We start from the raw sequence: 16862 nt of genomic DNA on the forward strand, positions 1-16862 counted from the left end.
GCCGAGGGAGCCGGCACACAGCTTCAGATATCTTATAAAATTCAGATAGTTGTTTATTTCCTTGACATCTGGTGGGAGGGTGTTCCACAGGGCGGGTGCCACTACCGAGAAGGCCCTCTGCCTGATTCCATGTAACCTCACTTCTCACAGTGAGGGAACCACCACAAGGCCCTCAGAGCTGGCCCTTCAGGTATACTGGGCCGAGGCCATTTCCCTTGAGTGGTCAAAATGACTATCTTAGAATTTTAGAATCATAGACTTGTAAAGTTTGGAGGGATCACGAGAGTTATCTAGTCCAACCCCCTGCAATGCAGAATTTTCTTGCCCAACGTGCACTCTAACCCACAACCCAGAAATTAGAGTCTCATGCTCTACTGACTGAACATCCTTAGTGCTGGACTGGCATGTAGCTTAGTGCTCCTGTATGCATGTTCTACCATAAGGAAATACCATGCTGGGGATACTGTGAACATCACAAACATGGGATAAATGGTGACTTCTACCTGGAAATCAAGTCAAGAGTAAACCAGCAGCCCTATATGTTAATAAATGTGCTAATTGAAAGTATAAGGGGGAAAGGAAGGCATTTCTTCCCTGGGAGATCTGATGTGACCTTCAATATTAAGAAATGTGCAATATTAAGGAATGTGACAGTGAAGATCCCTCAGGCAAGCTCCATTATAGTTGGAGTGAACTGAATGGCCCTGAAGGGGATAGCGTTTGTTTTGTCACCTTACACAGAGGGAAAGTTTAGATTCACGGAGGGACTGCAGGTGAGCAGGGAAAACGAAGGCCTGGTAGGAAAAGTCAGGAGATGCAGAAAGACAGGCAAAGTTACAGAACTGAGTAAGGCAGGGAGTCAGGGAACAAAACCTTCTAAAGGAGACAGGGGACGATGGGAGGGCTGGTGAACACAAAGACATCAAAACATAATCTGAGCCACTGGCTCCTTCGTCAACATATGAAACTGAGTTAGACCATCTGGTCTGGATTGTGCCGTGTGCTAATATGGGTTGAACTAGTGGCATTGATTTAAAACAAACAAACAAACAAACCAGCAGCAGAGCAACAGAAGGAGTGGGAGAGATTGGGTGCAATGGAAGGCAATGTTCCTTTATATAACTAAAGAAGAACAGCTGATAGCTGCACCTGCCAAAATTCCCCCTTTGGAGAACCAATAGAGGTGAAAGGTGGCTGGCTGCAGCTCATCACCCTGGAGCAGTGAATTCATTCACACCTCTGGGGAAAGAAGCCTGTCCTTCCACCAGCAGAGGAGAGGAGAGGTAAGGGAGTTCCAGAAAGTTCACTATTTGCTCTGGCCCTGCCCATCCCCAGCACGTGGCCCCTAGCAGATCATCCTGGAGGGAATGCAGCCACCCATAGAAAAAGGTTGCCAATAGCAAAGGATGGACTTAACCTGGAAGGTGGGTGGAATAAAAGTGGATCTCATGTTACAAGATGGAGTGAAGGTTGGATCTGAGAAGGCTGAAAGGGAGACTCCCCAAGGCCTTGCACAAAGACAAGGTCTTCCTTCCTGGTCCTTAAGAAGATCCTTCCTTGAAACAGATGCAAAAAAGGGACTCAGCCTGGGGGTTCCGACATATAAAGCATGTTCTCGTCCACTGAACTACAGCCCTTTCACGGTGTGGAGCGATGCACTCTCAGGTAGGTGATGAGAGCACAGCTGACCATCTCTCCTTTCTTCTTGAGGAGGGAAATCCCCAACCCTTCAGCAATGTCCTCACCTCCACCCAGGGCGAATATTCTTCCAAAATAGGCCTAAAAGGATGGGAGTGTCAATGGTCAGGGCCCTTGGGTAGAAGAAAAGTATCTGTTGATAGGAGCATGAGGGGGTTTTGGGGAGAGAGGGACAGCCTACAGAACGTCCTGCTATGTTTTGCAGTTTGCTGCATGACCACTTACAACCAGAATGCTCTCTCAGTTCATTTTATTTTGTTTAATAAAAAAAAAAGAAAACTCACAAAGCTTGCATGTATATTTTATATATATAAATATATACAGTATATATAAATCAAATGATTCTGGACAACACTGTTGAATGTGGCAAGAAACAGAAGTAGCAAGAAAGTTACGTGGGGCCACAATCCAACAGAGGTGCACACATTTAAGCCCACTGAAATCCAGGGATGCAAGCATGTGTAGCTCTGTGCCAGATTAGGCCTCCAATTTTTAAACAGAAAACTAATTCCCATGGACAGCACCTGCAAATCTGGACTCTGCTCTTCTTTGGGTTTTCCAAGAAGCTGGAAGCATACACAGGCTTTTGAGTGCCTCAAGTGCACACACTTACATTCTCATAAAATGAGTTCTATGTGACTTGAAAACTTGCATATTCCTACATCAGTAAAAATTGGTTCAAAATAACATACTTTCATATCTGGCGTTTTTAAATCTCCTGCAACCAACATAACAGTATCAAAGAGACTGTGGCAGAACAAACAGTGACACACACACAGACACACACTTCTAAATCAAGATTGGCCTCAAATTACTAACAAGAAGAAGTAAAGAAGAAAAATAATTTCCAGGCAATGGATATAAAGACTTGAACACGAAGGCACCCAGGTGTGTGCTGGCAGTCACAACTTTAAATGGTGATCCACTATTGCTTTTGAGTGATGGAAGTGATGATGAACAGTGGGGTCTTTGGTTCCAGAAATCCAATTTTTTCCCCCAAAAGGCCTATGAACAAAAGGGGTGAGTGGCTGGCACAGAAACTAATGGTCCATGGGGCAGGTGGGGGAGGAAATGGATAAGTTTAAGTGCAGTCATAAGCCTTGCATCCTTCACTGAAGAAGCTCGTGCTATATTGAGCTACAACAGACTTGCTGGTACTTTAAGTGGCAATATTTTCCAGGAGAGAGAAGAGTCACATTTGAAGCTATTTCCTTTGAATTTGGATCCTGCTGTTATTCCCAATACTGAGTCCTAGTTTGGGCTGCCTGGCTTTCTGGGCATGGATGAATTGCCAAGCAAGATGGCGGCCCTTCCTGTTGCTTTCCTTTCGGCAACGGAGGCCACACTCCACTGCTGTCTCTAATTCACTGTTGGCACCTGGTTCCTCTGTAAACTGTATTCCTTTGCCTTCAGTCTCAGGTTAGCAATGCTGTTGGCCATATTCATGCCCTGAGCAGGGCTGGCATTGGTACAGGAGGCAGAATAAGAAGCCATGGCACTGCTGGAAGAAGAAAAAAGGGGAGAAAAAGAGAGAAAAAGACATCAGAATATGGCCTTTGTAAGCCACCAGGTTGTATTAGATGTCTTCAGGTAAAGGAAAATGCGCAGCTAGCCTGATCTTGTAACTTTTAACTGCAGTTCGATTTTCAGCAGGCCCAGCTTTGCAATGCAAATAGTCATAGATTAAGCTACCGTATTTTTCGCTCCATAAGATGCACTTCCCCCCTCTTAAAATCTAAGGGGAAATGTCTGTGCGTCTTATGGAGCGAATGTGTGGTCCCTGGGGCTTGCGGGGGGGACCCGGGCTTCCCCCGCCAGCCCCACAAGCCCTGAGGAGGCTTTGCACGGCTATCCCTGGCTTTTGCGGGAGGTGGGGGAAGGGACAGAGCGAGGCTCTCTCACTTCCCCCACCTCCCGCAAAAGCCCCCAAGAGCCACGCTCCCTTTAAAGAGCCGCGCGGAGTGTGTGTGTGGCTCTTGGGGGCTTTTCCTGCTCAGGGAAAAGCCTGCAAGCGCCGCACATACGCTCCACGTGGCTCATAAAAGGGAGCGCTGAGCAGAGCCTAGGATGCATACCGGCTCTGCTCAGCACTTCCTTTAAATAATATTTTTTTCTTGAATCCCCCCCCCCCAAAAAAAGGAGATGCGCCTTATGGTCAGGTGCACCTTATGGTCAGGTGCGCCTTATGGAGCGAAAAAATATGAAAGGCTAAAGACCAGGGGCAGGTGGAAACGTTTGCAGATACTTGGCGATTGTATCTGCCAATATTTGCAAAGCTCGGAGCGGGCTCATGATTTGATGCATGGAAAGCAACCCTGGAAAAAAAGTAAATATGGTTTCTGGGACACTTTACACACACACACACACACACACACACACACACACAACTTTTCACCATGTCTGGGTCTCAAGGCAACTACCTGAGAGCAGGAATAACCGAAGTGGTCCTCTACAGGTGTGGTGGACTATAGCTTCTATCATCCCTGGACCCTGACCATTGGCCCTGTTGTCTGGGGCTGAAGGGAGTTGGGGTTCAAAGATTTGGAGGGTGCCACACTGACAACCTCTGCTTGAGAAGGTGGGGATTTCAGGAAGCCGGCTTCATATACTGGGCCTCTATATTTCTGTGTTGGATAGTCAGACCAGTGTGGGTTAGAATGGGACCACTCACTTACAGGTGTGAGGCTGCACTACCTGTGCACACCTGGAATGAGAGCTATCGGGCAGCTTCTGTCTTCACTTGCTGAAGATAAGGGCAGGTAAGTTGATTAATCTCTTTTAAGGGCTCTCTGATGCCATGGCTAGGACAACAGTAGGAACAGCACGACTCCTGAACAGGTAGGATCTAATTTAAATAACTACTGGGGGGAGGGAGGGGGAGATATCACTGAGCCTAAACAGCTGCCACTCCTTAGACTCAGTGACAGCCTTCTCCTCCCACAACACACTTCCATGTGGTAAGGAAATGCATATTGTTATAACAGTTGAGATGTTCCTTCTGCACATTCAGAAGGATAACATGGCGTCGTCTCTCTTGGGTCTGCCTGATTTGGGAATACACAATACAGGTGATAGACTCTTTTTCCTTGAAGGCTTTTAAGCTGAGGTTGGATGGCTATCCGACAGGGATGCTCTAGTTGAGATTCCTGAGTTGCAGGGAGCTGGACTACGTGACTCTTGTGTCGGGATTCACAGAATGCTGTGTGAGATAGTAAGTCTGCAGGCTTGAGTTTGCTAGCTGATGCAACTTGGCAGATGCAATCAGCCTGCAATACTTTCTATGGAAGTGCTGGGTCAAAAAGACTCAGCAGTAATGTGCTGTCAGTTGATTGGCTGTCATTAGTTTAAAGGGGAAACCTGTCCAGCAGTAAGTGGGTGGTATAGAAGAGTATAGTCAGAGAGAGAGATAGATAGAAAGGTCTTCCTATTTGCCTTAAGGTGCAACCAGGTACTCTGTTTGACTGTATGAACCGCTCGTGTATTATAGCCTGTAGATTATTGTATATATTTGTGTATATATATAGCTCACAATAAATATACTGCACTGCACTGAAGAACCTGGAACTCTGAGCAGAGAATTCGCGACAGGGTTGCGGGGTCCCTTTTAACTGTACAGTTCTATGACTCTATGTTCCACTGTTGTGTGTTGACATTGAAAATCAAGTTCTAAAGCAAAGCTTTGGTAGAGGTAATCTACCAATCAAAGAGAATAGAAGTTGCAAGTAAGTCACTGCGGAGTCCATGGATACTTATGGACTGCATTGTTTAATCCCTCCCTTGCTGATTCTGCTGCTATTATTTACTTTCTTTATTAAATTCAAAGCATGTCACGGAATCTTTCGAAACAACACTTTTAAAAATGAAAGGATCAAGCCACTAACAACAACAACAAAATTAAACCAAGCACTAAGTATCACCTTTAACCATGGGCACTGATTACAGTCATACCTTGGAAGTTGAACAGAATCCGTTCCGGAAGTCCGTTTGACTTCCAAAACGTTCGAAAACCAAAGTGCGGCTTCTGATTGGCTGAAGGAAGGTCTTGCAGCCAATCAGAAGCTGCAGAAGCCCCATCGGACATTCGGCTTCCAAAAAGAGTTCGCAAACTGGAACAGTCACTTCTGGGTTTGCGACGTTCGGAGGCCCAAACATTCGGGAAATAAGCTGTTCAACTTCCAAGGTACGACTGTACTAGGAAAATCGCTTCTTTCAGTTTGTACATGGAGTTTGGCTAGGTATTCTTCAAAATAGCCCTATTATTCAAATTTTATAGATCAGATAAGCTGAGTAATGATGACTTGCACCTGGCTATTATAAGACGGGAAGACAGATATCACATATTCGTAATATTCAGAGTTTCACTCAAGCCCCTGCATGTTAATGCATACCGTATTTTTTGCTCTATAAGACTCACTTTTTCCCTCCTAAAAAGTAAGGGGAAATGTGTGTGCGTCTTATGGAGCGAATGCAGGCTGTGCAGCTATCCCAGAAGCCAGAACAGCAAGAGGGATTGCTGCTTTTACTGCGGAGCGATCCCTCTTGTTGTTCTGGCTTCTGAGATTCAGAATATATTTTTTTTCTTGTTTTCCTCCTCCAAAAACTAGGTGTGTCTTGTGGTCTGGTGCATCTTATAGAGCGAAAAATACGGTAGTTCTTTAGAGCGCCCCCACCTGCTCAAAAAAAAAAGGAAAGAAGGTGGGAGTTACATTCTTGGCTCTAGATCAGGCATCTCCAACCGCGGCCCTCCAGATGTTTTGGCCTACAACTCCCATGATCCCTAGCTAACAGGACCAGTGGTCAGGGATGATGGGAATTGTAGTCCAAAACATCTGGAGGGCCAAAGCTTGAAGATGCCTGCTCTAGGTCTTTCCCAATAAATTTATATCTACAATGCATTTAGCCAGGGTAGCCCTAAGGAACAGGTGAGAGTTGATGAATCTGGGGTGATATCAAACACGGTTGATGAGGATATAGAGAGATTCCACATGGCAACAATCTGCAGTTTGGATTAATGATGTAATAAAACGTTTGGAACTAAATTGGAAGGTATTGGAAAAAGCAGGTGTCTTCCTTTTCTCCTGAAGCAGCCTTCATCAATGTTCTGCAAAGTGTACAGACCCATAACTGCTGTCTTCAAATGTGTGGATTGGTATATGTTACAAATCAACACTCGCTGCAAAGTTGGAGACGAACTAGGTGTACACATCAGCCCTGTGCAGGTGTTGGAAGATAATTGTCTTATAACCGGATGTCTGATGGTGTTTCTAACTGGATGTCGGATGGTGTCTATATTTTAGACCAGGAATGAGGAATCTGTTCCCCCCCCAAGTTTTTGGACTCTGGTTCCCATCATCCCTGACCATTGTCCATGATGACTGGGGCTGATGGGAGCTGGAATTTCAGAAGCAGTGCTTTTTTCTGGGGGGACGCATACCTCTAAACATTTTGTGAATCTTTGTACTTTTGTCCATTTACTGTATTTATTTTTCCCAATTTGAACTATAAAATGGTGATTTTCTTGAGTCAAAATGAGAGCACCCCTAAACATTTTTTTTAAAGAAAAAAGCACTGATCAGAAGGGTCTAAGGTTTGCCACTCCTGCTTTGGATGGTAGAAGGTTCTGATGGTATCTAACTCAATCAGAGGTCCCTTCCCCTTGCTCATTGCAAAACTGTTTTTGGAATACACAACATCTTTGGGTAAGAGTGGCCATTAAGCTGTGATGCTATCTGAAGCCAAATATATATGGAGCTGGCCCACACATTCATAATATAATCACTCGGTTGCCTTTCTCTGAATTCCACAATGACTGGCAAGTTGAACATGTCAGCTGTCTCCATTTTGAAAAGCACAAAGTCTTGAACTGATATAAAACGTCTATTGCCTGTTTGTTCTGTGATGACTCAAACAAGAATCTTAACTCCACAAGTCTCTTAAAATGTTCTGGGAAGGCTTCAGTAACTGAGTAGCATTTTGCAAGGCTGAATTTAGGCAGCCATCATTGGAGGATAGGGTTTTGACCAGGGTGTGGATAGAGAACGCTTTGACTGCCACCGCTGCCATAATCCTTTCATATTCCACAAAGCAGGGGAATCAAAGTATGAAGAGGTGAAGGCTGCTTCTACAAAGTTCTCAGAAAACCGAGCTAAGCCTACTGCCATTGATCTAGATAGGAACTTTGACGCAGTCTAAGGACTCAGCTAGATTGGTTTTATATGCATTGTATATGCATATACACCACCAGATGGCACTGTGGAGTCTTGTCTTTCCCTACTGGATTCCCCTGTATGAGTTTACAATGCTTCTAACTGAATCACTTCTTTGACATGTCTAGATCCAGCCTAAGAGACTAGCAATTTGTAACGTAAACTGGAGTTAATGTCTTCACATACATGCATGAAGGACCTAACTAGTGAGTTAGAAGCTTGCTGGTGGTCTGGGCAGGACAAGGGGGGAATCGTTCACTAAACCCACCCTCAGGGGTCATTTTATTAGGCTTTTTCCTGCTTTTATCATTATTGTGCGTTCTGTTGCGGTGATTCATTGGAGGCTAAGGCAAAGAGAAGGTAAGCTTGAGGCTTCTGTTACACACTCCTCTTTTGTATCTCCTCATCCTGTCTAGCACCTGACAGAGTCGAGAGACCCTACAAAATTGGCCTGGGAGTGGAGTTGGCACCCTTTTCCCAGAAGAACTCCAGGCGACTATGGACAGCCCCACAACCATGACACTTCTGCCCAGAAAGTTACCTTTGTAGAGTCTTCGCTTAGAATCCATTAGGGACCCCCTCGTGCAAACAACATCTTAGGAGGGATGAGGAGCTATTTTAGAAAGTGTGAAAGGAGGGAGAAATAATAAGGCAAGTGAGTTCATCAGATACCTTGTACTTGAGGGCTCACCCACCGTGACATTAAGGTGCCCTTGCAAGATGGTGGCACAGTCCAATGGCATTAAAGTATGATGATGTCACCCGCCACTTCTCAGTATGACTTGGGAGCAGCCAACATGGCGCTCTTTAGATGTTGTTTCCCATCATCCTTGACTATTGACCATGCTGGCTGGGGAGGGTGGGAGTTTGGTATCCAGGAACTTCTGGGGGGCACCAAGCTGGCTATTCCTGGTCTAGCAAGAGAGTGCTGGAACTATATGTGTTATGTACTGAGTTGAATAGGATCCAAAATGCAGCAGTCTGATTGGTCCTGGAACAATAGGATTCAGAATGCAGCAGTCTGATTGGTCCTAGAACAATAGGATTCAGAATGCAGCAGTCTGATTGGTCCTAGAACAATAGGATCCAGAATGCAGCAGTCTGATTGGTCCACAGGAGCCACCCAGTCCAGCTCCAGGTGGAAGTGAATCCGCAACCTGATTGGCCTACAGGAGAATCCTGGAATTAGCCAATCACGTGGGGCCCATTGTGTAAATAATGTATATAAAGCAGACAGTCTGGGGGGACTTCCATTCCTCCTCACCACTATGAGCTGAATAAAGAGCATGAAATCCACTCTTGACTCCGAGTACCGTATTTTTCGCCCCATAGGGCGCACCAGCCCATAGGGCGCACCTAGTTTTAGGGGGGGGAATAAAGGGAAAAAAATATTTCCCCCCCCAGGCACGGGGCTGGGGTGGGGGAAGCCCGAGCTTCCCCTGACCCCAGCCCCCAGAACAGGCTGCTATCCGCAAGCCTAGGGAGCCCGGCGGGAAGTCGTGCCGGTCTCCCCAGGCTTGCGGAGAGCTGCCCGAAGCCTGGAGAGCAAGAGGGTTCAGTGCACACCGACCCCTCTCACTCTCCAGGCTTCAGCAAAAGCCTGCATTCGCCCCATAGGACGCACACACATTTCCCCTTCATTTTTGGAGGGGAAAAAGTGTGTCCGATAGGGCGAAAAATACGGTATATTTCAATATGGGAGGGAGGTACTGAACTGGGGCTCTGCAGAGGGTAGACTTTAAATGAATTGGCCGTGCTTCTCTCTTGGCCCAAATTAAGGCCAGGGCCGTTTCACACCAGCTTGCTATCAAGGGCTTCAAAGTTAGGACGTAGCTTGTTGAAAATAAGCAAAAGTGAGCGAAATCAACATAGCACACAGGAGCCTTTTGCTAGCAGAAGCAATGAGGAGAGCTGACAACAGTTTAAATGAAATCAGATGAGTCTGTTTGAGCTGAATGACTGTTGAGTCATTCTGTCACTCCGCAATGCTAAGCAGGACCCCAAGGCTTCTTCACTAGGAGCAAATGAGGCCCTGCAGCCCACGGCCTCCCTGTGTTACTCACCCCGGTCACTTTTCCCTACATCAGCCCAAAGGTGGATGGAGGGCTCCTGTAATTGCCACTGAACGTCAACAGAAACTTTACTAAGTTCCACTGTTCTTTCCAACACACAAGCTAAGCCACTAGCAAGTGGAAGTGAGAAGCTGAGAGGCACAAAGGGAGAGCTTCTCTGAAGTCTCTTGCTGTGGTTCGCACTTAGAAGAAGGAGGTTATTTCACCATCTTGGCTCATACCGAAGTGAGGGGATGGAGCCAATATTGAAGGCTTTTCGGTCATTGCTCAGCTCTAATTATGGCCTCTCTCAGATATTAGTTGCTCACCAGGATGGTGTCTCTTTTGCAAAATACCGTATTTTTTGCTCTATAAGACTCACTTTTTCCCTCCTAAAAAGTAAGGGGGAATGTGTGTGCGTCTTATGGAGCGAATGCAGGCTGCACAGCTATCCCAGAAGCCAGAACAGCAAGAGGGATTGCTGCTTTCACTGCGCAGCGATCCCTCTTGCTGTTCTGGCTTCTGGGATTCAGAATATTTTTTTTCTTATTTTCCTCCTCCAAAAACTAGGTGCATCTTGTCGTCTGGTGCGTCTTATAGAGCGAAAAATACGGTAGCTATTCGCGACTTCCGGGTCAGCGCCATCGATTAATGGCGGATTCCCTCTGAGGAATATACCTTCCTGAAGAAACCAGAGGCCTTCCTTCTGGGCATTGTTGGCCAATTGGTGCCAAAGAAGGACAGAACTTTTTTTATGTACGCTACAACAGCAGCAAGAATACTTATTGCAAAGTATTGGAAGACACAAGATTTACCCACTTTGGAAGAATGGCAGATGAAGGTGATGGACTATATGGGATTGGCAGAAATGACTGGCAGAATCCGAGACCAGGGAGAAGAGTCGGTGGAAGAAGATTGGAAGAAATTTAAAGACTATCTACAGAAATATTGTAAAATTAATGAATGTTAGAATGATGTTGGATAGAAATTAAGTGGTTTCCAGCTGTAATGCTTTAAGAGAATATGAAAAAAAGGGTTATAAATAGGTAAAAACATAATTAATATGATGTTGGATTGGAAATAAGTGGTATTAGCAACAAAGTTAATAAGAATATGTAAAAATGAATTGATAATGGATGAAAATACAGAGTTATAAAATGTTAAGATATAGGAGTTAAGATAAATGAAAGAGGCTAAGGATTTGCTGATTTGATTATTTAAATGGGAATACAAGAAGGGGAGGTGTGAGGAGGTCAAAGAAACAAGCAAATGAGTTTTTAGTTATGAAAAATGGAATTGTTTTTAATTTTTCTTATTTTTTCTGTGCTTTTATATGTTGTATCTTTATTTTTCTTTTTTCTTTTATTATGTGTTCTTGTATTTATGTTTTTGTAAAACTTCAATAAATATTTCTTTTTTAAAAAAATAGCTATTCGCTATCTTACTATATAATATACAACATTATAAAGATCCTTGTGAAGCATCCTGCCTGAATTTAGTTGCGGGGAAAATATTGTTACATCAAAGGAGTGTATTTTTTTGCTCTGGGACCAGGAAAATGAGGTTACCTTGTTTCTTTCTCTATTTGTGTTGGCTGCCAGGAAATTAAAAGCCAAATTTGAGGCTCAACTCTGGATGTTTTTTATCTTTGCTATGACTTACAGCTAAACAAATGAAATAATTACTACTACTAATGGTAACATTTCCTAAACTGCCCAACTCCAGCCACTCTCGCAGACCAGATTCTTGTCTGTGTGGACCATTGCTTGACTCATTAGAACATCCTTACATCCTAAGTCAGAAGCCGCTATTCATATATTGAAGATATCCCCATCCTCTTTGACCTCAGTACCCCAAATTGTACAGCACTCCTGATCATGGCCTCGGACCCTCGTACCTACGGGACCGCCTCTCCCGGTATGCCCCACGGAGGACCTTAAGGTCCATAAATAGCAACACCCTAGTGGTCCCGGGCCCTAAGGAAGTTAGATTAGCTTCAACCAGAGCCAGGGCCTTCTCAACACTGGCTTTGGCCTGGTGGAACGCTCTGTCTCATGAGACCAGGGCCCTGCGGGATCTGATTTCTTTCCGCAGGGCCTGTAGGACACAGTTGTTCCGCCTGGCCTTTGGCTTGGAGCCAATTTGATTCCCTCCCCCTCTTTCTTTTTTCCTTTCTCCTCCTGTGAAGAGGCTGCTTTTTAATATTTTAATGTTTCAATATTTTAATGTTGTATTTTAATTTTGTTTTTAAGTTGTATTCATTCAATTTGTTTTTATTATTGCTTGTTAGCTGCCCTGAGCCCGGCCTTGGCTGGGGAGGGTGGGGTATAAATAAAAATTATTATTATTATTATCCTCGACATCACAGGGCTGTTGTAAGAATAACTTGTGTTGGGCTATTGTTTAGGGGTGTTGGTTGTGGGGCAGTTGTTGCTGCTGCTGATGTCAATTTTTTGCAGCTTTGTTTTGGATCTTATTATTGATATGAAAATTGTTTTATTTGGTTGTGTACTTTTTGATGTTTTGTTTATGAATACTTTGGTTATGTTTGTAGTTATGTAATTTTTTTATACATTGCAAGCTGCCTTGAGCATGGGTTTTACTTTGGAAAGGCAGCAAAAAAAAGAAGGAAAAAAAGATTGGTTGGTTGGCTTGCAAAGTCCTTTCACTTATAGAAGTGAAAATGTGGTTTTACATCAAGTAGATGGTGGACTCATTGCCTCCTTTTCTAATGGAATTGCAAGAAGCCAGATTGGATAGAAAGCCTCAGTCTGCTTAGTTCCACAGAGCTTTGCTCCTATGCTTGAGACAGCTGTAAATGGCTAGGGGAAAGTTTCATATCTTGCAGCACAACTTGTGTCTCCTTCCCTCTCCCTCTTGCCTATGTTGTGAGGTCCCTAGGAGTCCATCGTGTTGGTTTAGATCAGGCATAGGCAAACTCCAGCCCTCCAGATGTTTGGGACTACAATTCCCATCATCCCTGACCACTGGTCCTGTTAGCTAGGGATGATGGGAATTGTAGTCCCAAACATCTGGAGAGCCGGAGTGTGCCTATGCCTGGTTTAGACCAAGCTTATACATGTGATGTCTATGCATACGGAATATCTCTGGGAAGTGGTGTACTGAACTTGAGTTTCAATGGTTCAGGGTACTTCTTTGAAGAGGAGTAGCCATTAAGTTTACAATGCCCTCAGAATAAACCATGTAATTCAAAGAGGCTGGTACAGGAGAACTGGTTTCTTTTTAAACATTTGGATCCTGTCATTCTCCAGTATAGAATACAAGAATAAATCTATGTGGTCCTTTAGCCAGTCACCCATTCCGGCACTGACAACAGCCCTGCTTTGCTTCTGCAAGACAGTGGAACCCAATGAATTTAGCCCTCTGTGTGATTGGCCCAGCCAGTGCAACTTTGGGAACACATGCCTTGTCTTTCCCCATTCTTGCTGGAAATTAAAAAAAAAAGGTAATTACGTACCAAGCAAAAGCTTTTGATTTCCCACACGGTCCACATTTGTTATGTTTCACTCAATTGTACAGGGTTTTGCCAAGAGAGTTTCCCACAAGTTTTGCGCAATTTTCCCATTGACTTTTTTTTGTGTTGTTTTTTTGGAAGAAATCAGAAAAACTATTTCAAAGGATGACCTACAATGGTGGCTGCCAGTGATGTGGGAGGAAAAAACAACAATGCTTAAGCCTGGGAACAATCTTCCTTTTGGCATGGGTTGCCCATTGCAGTGGACATAGGGAATTTGCTTATAATTTGGCAGTAATTAAAGGAGATTGTCAGATACAAATATGATACTGATGCTGGGACCAAAAGGAAGAAGGAGCCGTTTTGAAAAAAAAAAATGTTGATGTGAAATGAAAGATTGTGCTCCTCATCTTTGCAATTTGCCAAGGGTTGTTGTAAAAGTACTGAGAAACCGATTCTTAGAGTGTGCTCCAACTGGCTAAACTCTAAAAGGCTTCATTTACCCTCAGCAATGTCGGCACATAGCTAAATATTTTTAAGTGATTTATTGGTTTATCTTTTTTTGTAAACCACTTTGAGGTAGTCTACCATCAAGTGGCATATAAATTTTATGAAACCAATAAATCAATCTGACTGGTGGTGTTTGATTCAGGTTTTGAACTTCCCTTGGGCAAGCTGCTACAAGCTGCTTTTCCCACACTGAGTTGACCTCTACACGACCATTATCACCAGTTACCCCTCTTCTTGTTCCTCATCACATCTACCACCGATTGCTCGCTAGCTCAATGCAGCCAGATGATCATGAACTACAACTCCCATAATCCCTCACCAGTGGCCATGCTCACTAGGGAGGATGGGAGTTGTGGTCCAACAACATCTAGGATTCAAAACATTTAGAAAGGCTGAGCTAGAGAGTCAACAGCCAGCCAGACCGTGATGTGATCCCCTGCTTCTGCTTCTCACCACCACTGTCGTCTGGGCCAGAGCAAATGGCGGGTGAACAAGCAAGCAGGCTTCAAAGGTCCAGGAAGCTCTTGCCTGTGGCCCCCTTTGACAGCAGATACTCAACCATGCCACCCTTTGACAGCAGCTCTGCTGATCATCTACAGGGCAATGTGGTCTAGTCCTGCCCAGGATGAAATTCCTAACTGGCTGGGATGAATTGAGGGCAGATAAAATTGTGGGAATGTTCAGGGAGGCAAGAGAGGGTATATTGTTTATTAATATCCTTCCTAACTTGGCACTAGGAAGTTCCTTTACTTAGCCAAGTTTCACATTCCGCTTTTAAACACACAGCGGGTAGCTGGTTGCAGGCTTGTGTAAGCCTCTCACTATTAGGTTCCTGGTAAGTTCCCTTATATCCCTCTTAAAAGAATAAACATGCCACCATCTTGTGTAAAGTATATAAAAGTAGTTTACTCACATTCTCTTCACAGTTGGATCCCTGAAGGCAGACTTAGTTACAAAGTATATACATGTGGAGCTATCCCATATGGAGATAATTCCAGTGTCCTCTATTGGCTGAAACCCAATAGAGAGCATCTCTAGATAAGAGCTGCTTCAACGACAGAGGAAGTCAGAAAGAGAGAGGGTGCTGTGTACCTTGTCCCCTTTGTTACCTGGACAGGTAAGGACACATGCAAAGGAAGTATGTCCCAGCCAGGAGGAAACAGAAAGTTTTCAACTGGCTGGACCAAAAATTTTCCTGCATGTCCACTCTAGGAAAACAAGGAATGTTGTACTTGACTGCTACTTACGTATCACATCCCACAAAAACAGGGAAATGGCTGCCAAAGCAGCAATGGGGAAATGAGTGGCTGTGAACAGCATTCCAAATCCCCCCCCACCAAAAAAAAAGTAGGATCAGGTGTTTTTCAGACGATGGCCCCCCATTTCCCCAAACCACTACTTCTAGAGGGGGCGGAAATAAAATATGGAGAATGTATCTTAGTCTATGGCAAAGTGACACTCATAGGAGGTTATATATGTGAATAAATGTTTTTCAGCCCCTGTTATTCATCTCTAGCAGCTTCACCCTCCTCCCCTTGGTGGCTCCAATGTCTGAGGTGAAAGGGAGGATTAGCCACCTTTCCACTCTCTCCTGGATGGTAGATGCTTGACTTTGTCTCGGATGGGATTCACTGAGAGTGCGGCAGGTAGACAAACCTGTCCATTTTGGCTTCTCTCCATTTCTCATTTTTCCAACATTAGATTTCTGCACTAGTTTGTGATATACATTTTTAACAAGTCCTCACAAACCATCGGCCTTTTAGCACACATTTCTCCCAATATTCACGATTCGTTCCTAATATTTCCTAATATAATGTGTTTTTGTTCATTCTTTTCCCAAATACATGCATCTTTATGCATACTGCCTTCTAATTTGTACATTTGTATACTTTTTCTTTTCTAGGATTGCATTTCAAAATTAAGTACAAATTTTGAAGGATAGCTGTGATTTCGGTTCACATGTTAGTTTGGGACATGTGAATTAGATTGCACTGAAGTGTGGACTGAATCTGCACGACCCTGTTCTTTGTTTGTTCTCTCTCTCTTTCTGTGTATGAGAGACAAAGTGAGTCATGATGAAGTATGATCCCTTCTGAAGAAAAAGTCTCATCATCAGGAATGTGTTTATTTCATCCACAAGTAGTAAGAATGGATTAAAACAAAGTAATTTACTTAAGCAAATGCACATCATGTCAAGTATTCCACCTGAAGCTCCAGCTCTGCCACCATCTTGTCTCTGCCTTCTTGGTTTTCCAGAAAAGGCTACCAAGGCTCCTTAGGACCACATTTCTTCAGGGGTGATTCTGTCACATGCACAGAACAGATTTGGTATCTGGGATACCATCTTTTTCTAGCTGCCCCAGTTGCTTTGTTTTGAAGAAGTGCATTTCCTGGTGCTTTAACCACCACCCCAGCCCTCTGGATATAACTAATCTACAAACATATGTTGTTTTGAAGCTAGTTTGTTAGCCATGGCTTTCTCCAAAGAATCCTGGGAATTATAGTTTGGCGAGGGTGCCGAGAAGTCTATCAAAGATCCATCTTCCCCCTTCCACATGCACGTACAGAGAACAACGTCCCAGGGCTCCCTGGAGAGAGAATGAATGGCTTGAACACCAGGTTGACAATGCAATCCTATTCACACTTCAAGAAGTAAGTCCAACTGTCTTAAATAGGGTTTACTCCTGTGAGCAAGCATGGATAGGATTGCAACTTTGGTGTGTCCCTGTGTCTGCATTGCCTACTTGCTCACAGAAGAGTTAAGGAGATCATGTCTAAACCGTTCCAAATAGTTTTCTTCTGAATAGATGAGAGGCAGTGGAGAGTCTTGGCTCAGGCCTTCGTTCCATTCCCTTTCCTCCCTAGAGGAAACCGGCCAGACACGGCAAGAGAAAAACTGGCAGTGTAATATGGATGTGTTAG

At 44.2% G+C, this 16862-nt stretch overlaps 1 protein-coding gene and 1 long non-coding RNA gene across 5 annotated transcripts in view; both read right to left on the reverse strand.

Annotated features, from left to right (window-relative positions):
- Window positions 1–1931: 1931 nt before the first annotated feature.
- Window positions 1932–16862, reverse strand: part of PRRX1 (paired related homeobox 1) — an 88378-nt gene continuing 73447 nt past the window's right edge. The window contains exons 4-5 of one of the 4 annotated variants that reach the window (XM_083621667.1): window positions 8446–8517; window positions 1932–3199 (exon numbers count right to left, since the gene is read on the reverse strand). In XM_083621667.1, coding sequence (XP_083477793.1) covers window positions 8463–8517 — 55 coding nt within the window. In that variant the 3' untranslated portion in view covers window positions 1932–3199; window positions 8446–8462. The remainder of the gene's footprint in view (window positions 3200–8445; window positions 8518–16862) is intronic. The other 3 variants (XM_083621668.1, XM_083621666.1, XM_083621665.1) reach the window with 3 other exon arrangements.
- Window positions 11415–16862, reverse strand: LOC310766001. Its single transcript, XR_014549916.1, has 2 exons — window positions 12322–16862; window positions 11415–11826 (listed from the first exon to the last, which is right to left on the reverse strand). It is a non-coding gene; the product is annotated as an uncharacterized lncRNA (long non-coding RNA).

The sequence above is a fragment of the Podarcis filfolensis genome, assembly GCF_964270895.1.
Source record: "Podarcis filfolensis genome assembly, chromosome: 6".
NCBI lineage: Eukaryota > Metazoa > Chordata > Lepidosauria > Squamata > Lacertidae > Podarcis > Podarcis filfolensis.